This window comes from Glandiceps talaboti, chromosome 9, assembly GCF_964340395.1.
Source record: "Glandiceps talaboti chromosome 9, keGlaTala1.1, whole genome shotgun sequence".
Classification (NCBI taxonomy): Eukaryota; Metazoa; Hemichordata; class Enteropneusta; family Spengelidae; genus Glandiceps; species Glandiceps talaboti.
The window spans coordinates 4,700,188-4,704,828 of NC_135557.1; the positions used below are offsets into that span (position 1 = coordinate 4,700,188).

Here is a 4,641-nt window from a genome sequence, read left to right on the forward strand (position 1 = left end):
TCTTGATAGCATTTCTTCCTATCCATTGATGAACAAGTACCAATGTTAGCATCATTGGGTTGATTCAACAGCACAGTATATAATAACTGCTAGTGTTCGATGTCACCTTTGATCTCCAGGTCGACCATTTATGACACTAGAGTCGCCCCAACACCTACGAGACATTGAATATCATTTGGCATAAAATGTATGTTTGGGTAATAAAGTATCGTTATTGTTTAAAGTATAAAGTATTGTAAATTCTAATTCTGTATTTATTTTGTTTAATTAATTTGTCAATCTTATAATTCCTGCTTCTTCTTTTTTCCTTCATGACAATTTAGAATTGACATCCGACGTAGAATTTGACTAGATATAATCATGCTGGAAGAGATAACAAGTGTCATGAATGACGAAGAATATCATGAACGATTTGATATATGTCTGAGGAATGGTCTTTCGTTGAGACCAGCAAAGAGTGTAGCCTACATGAATGAAGTGTTTCACAACTTATGCATTGACACTGACAGGGAGCTACGAGTACTTGCCATTGGGACTGGAAATGGTGAGAGAGAGAGAGAGAGAGAGAGAGAGAGAGAGAGAGAGAGAGAGAGAGAGAGAGAGAGAGAGAGAGAGAGACGCAGAATTGTTTCTCCCGATGTTGCATTTGTGCCACTTTGTTAGTTGGCGCATTGTGAGAGACATTCGCTGTAATAGAATAATTCATATGCATTCCAATAATTTCGGCTTGAGATTTGGCGCTATAACCAGTTTCGCTGGATTTATATGTTCACTTTGTAATTTGAATGATGTTTAAATCTGGAGTTTCTTATTCACAACATTTGATTTGAATTATTTGTTCTATTTGCCAAAGGTATCACCGATGTTCCAATCATAAATGCTGTCGTACGTCGATACTCAAAGATACTCTATGAATTTGTGGAACCCTCACAGCCCAAAGTTGACGAATTCAAAGCCTTAATTGAATCCCATGAGGAGTGGAATGGAGTCACTTTCAAGTCATACACTCTAACCATTGATGACTTCATCCGTGACAAGAAGAAAGAAGGGCAAGGTATTCATTATGACGTAATACACGCACTTCACTGCGTCTATCACTTTGATGGTGGACATACTATTCGTACTCTGTACGACTAGGTGGCAAAAGATGGAATATTTCTCATGAGAGTTAGTTCAGGTAAATTGAGTGTTTATATATACTCCCATAGTATATTTATAAGTAAACTAATCACATGAAATTAAAGAAAATAAGTTACTGAAAGGAATTAATTTTTAGCAAGAAGGTGTTCTTTTAAAGTGTTTTTGAAGGTGCGTCTGTGGGTAATATTTTTGATATAGCTAGGGAGAGAATTCCAATGAGAAGTGGCTGCATATTTAAAAGTATGTTTGCTTTGTGTTAAGTTTATTTTGGGTATGTAAAAGTTGTCATTTGTAGCGAACCGGGTAGGGTACACACGAGGAACAACATCGAAATAGTGGTGTATGTCATGGGCAAACTGATTGTTGTGCATGTCAAAGATAAGAAGGCAGGTTTGAAATTTACATAATTTATGGACATCTAAAATACCAAGGTCTTTAAATAAGGGGCTAGTGTGGGTATGCATTTCAGAAAAGGTCATCAGACGCGTGATTTTTTTTTGTAGAAGAATTGGTTCCAAGAAGGTTGTGAATGTGTTGCCCCATATTTCGATGCAATAGTTCAAGTGGGAAAGGATTAATGAGTTATACAATATGAACAGAATTGATTGTGGTACATAGTGTCGAAGTCGTGAAATAAGGCCAACCTTTGGGGCAATTGAATTAACAACTTTCTGAATGTGATTTCCAGTTCATTTGAGAGTCAAGAGAAAGTCCAAGATATGTTGTAGATGAAACGTTATCTATTTGGTTACCATCAATATCTAGAACTCCATCGATGTTAATTTCTTTGCGGACGTTTTTTATGATCATATATTGTGTTTTTTCAATATTGATGGTAAGTTTGTTCGCCCCGCACCATTCACAAACCTCTTGGAAATCAGAATTTGCTTGTGAAAGATTTGCATACTTATCGTTGATAAACTGAAATAAATTAGTGTCATCTGCAAAGAGTCTAAACTGAAACGAGTTTGAAGAATTTGCAATAAAGAGATTGCAGATAATGTAGATTTATTGATTCATTAACCCATATTATCTACAATCTATGGATCTGTATTTCTACATTGGTGGAATGAATACATTTAGTCTCAGGCCACTATAGTCTATAGGAACAGATTATGCGAGAATGAATAGTCATAGTCTCTGGGTTCATAGTTACAAATGAAAATCTCTACTCACAGAGTCAAAAAGTATTTGAATCCAAAATTTACTGCCAAGTTTACTTCCAAGTTGTATTTTTTGACTCTGTGAGTGGAAATTTTCAATTGTAAGAACAGATTGATGAAATAATAGTGGATAGTAAACAATTCGTTGTACTCTCTTTTACTTTAGTATATCTAAAGATATGTTGTATCATATTAAAGTTCAAAATCATTTAATCTGTAATTAGGGGGTGTAGATACAGGTCGTGAATGTGAACTGCATTGAATATGGACCAGCAGTTTTCCTTAAGGACCAGCAGCATTTGCTACATGTCGGTCCTTATGACCAGTAATCATTTTCCCTTAAGTTCACACACTGATCATAAAGGTTGAATTATGATCTTAAAAAGTTAAATGGCATCATTATAGTAAAGGTCAGCACATATAATCGTAGTATCATTGGTATGGGAGATTTGGAGTTTTAAGGCAATGTTCTTGGCAAACATTTTACATCTTTAAAAGACAATATCATCTCAAATTAGCATATAATACAATTATGATAGTAAAAAGGTTGGTGCATCTGATTGTTGGTTGATAGCACGAGTGACCTGTGGGAGCGAGCGAGTCCTACGCAGATCAGGAGGTTTTTGTTTGTATTAAGGCAATTTTCATGTTATTCATAGCTTTTGAGATAACGTTTCCAAGCTTCGTATTTTTCATTCCCACCGAACGTGTAGAAATAATAAATCAAATAAAAGAAGACACCCAGTTTAAATCTTTCCTTATATCCTCAGGTGCTGTGGAGGATTGCAGAAAGAAAATTGATCAGATATACAATAATCCCAAGAGAAGATTCTCTGGCTGTGAAAGTGTAATGGAGTGTTTGAAGGAATTGCCAGGAATTAAAATGGAAAAAGACGTTCGGGAATATCAAATAAAAGTAACTGAATGTTTTCAGCCACATTCTGTAGATGGAAATAAGATGCTTGATATCTTTTATGGAATTTTAAATGTTCGTAAATATGTTGGACAAGAACGGGCAACTATGTTGTTGGATTATTTAAAAGAATGCTGTATTCAGAAAGGTGATGGTTACTTTCTTGTTGGTTTAGATAATGACATTGTTATCAAAAAATAGCACCAATGGCATTGTAGCACAACTGTATTTGGCTATTGCTATGGGCGTGGTCTTGTGGCGAGGCATGTTTACACATATTTTCGGAATCTTTATTCACATGCCTATCCTTCCTTCTTTGTAATATAAACCATCGTTTGGATTTTGCTATGAGGGTAGATTTGCTGTTAGACATATTAACATATATTTGTTGATTCTGTATTCACTTACCTACCTGTCTCTTTTGTTATCCTTGTAATATGCATTATCACTTCACTGTTGCTAAGGGCGTTGCCATGGTTGCTAGGGCCAATTGTGTTGGACAAAAACTGCAGATAACACCAGAAATATCCCTACCGAGTTTCAGCCTCATTCACCATGTAGTTTTCTAGATATACGTTTTTTACCAAAGTTGGTATTCTTTGACCTAATTTGCATATCGCTGATGAGATAATCACATTGTGACTACATTTTCATGTATTCATCCATATAGGCATCCCCATTAAATTTCACCCCAATCTGGTCAGTAGTTTTGAATTAGAGATATTTGCCCAAATAGACACATTTTAGCCCTAATTTACATATCACTGAGGTGATCATCACGTCATGGACAATTCTTAAACTTAACACTCATAAAAACCCACCAAATTTCAAACCTGTAGTTTTGGAATCACAGATTCTTTGACCAAAAAGACATATTCTTTGCCCTTATTTGCATATCACTAATTAGATCATCATGTCAAGAATATGTCTTAATCTATACACCCCTTAAAACTTTCCACCACATCTTAGCCGCATCTGCTCAGTAAATTTGGAATTATAGACTTTTGACCAAAAAGACACATTTGTAGCCCTATCTGCAAATCACTGATGGGATCAATGTGTCATGAACAATTCCTAAACTAAACACACCCAATAACATCCCCATCGAATTTAAGGGGCCAATCTGCCCTGAAGTTTAGGAGTTTTAAGCTTTATAACCAAAAATAATATGTTTTTATGCCCAAACGCACATCATTGATGCGATCATTTTCATTTGAACAATTTGCCATATACACACTCCAAGTAATTACGTTTGGTCAGAGACCCAGTGCAGGTGCCCATCATCGTTTCATAAGAATTGAATTTCTTCTTGTTTTCAAATTTGAATAAAGGTAAAGTTTAAGGCAAACCAGCTACAGGAAAACAATATTCATAGTCAATGAATACTCTCCATTGATTTTAAAACATGGTTAATCATTTTCCATT

At 35.3% G+C, this 4,641-nt stretch overlaps 1 protein-coding gene across 1 annotated transcript; it reads left to right on the forward strand.

Moving 5' to 3' along the window:
• Window positions 1–360: 360 nt before the first annotated feature.
• LOC144440445 (uncharacterized) lies at window positions 361–3,417 on the forward strand. The gene is made up of 3 exons (XM_078129815.1): window positions 361–544; window positions 854–1,054; window positions 3,074–3,417. The coding sequence occupies exons 1-3, from the start codon at window positions 361–363 to the stop codon at window positions 3,415–3,417; spliced, it is 729 nt and encodes a 242-aa protein (XP_077985941.1).
• The last annotated feature ends 1,224 nt before the right edge of the window (window positions 3,418–4,641 follow it).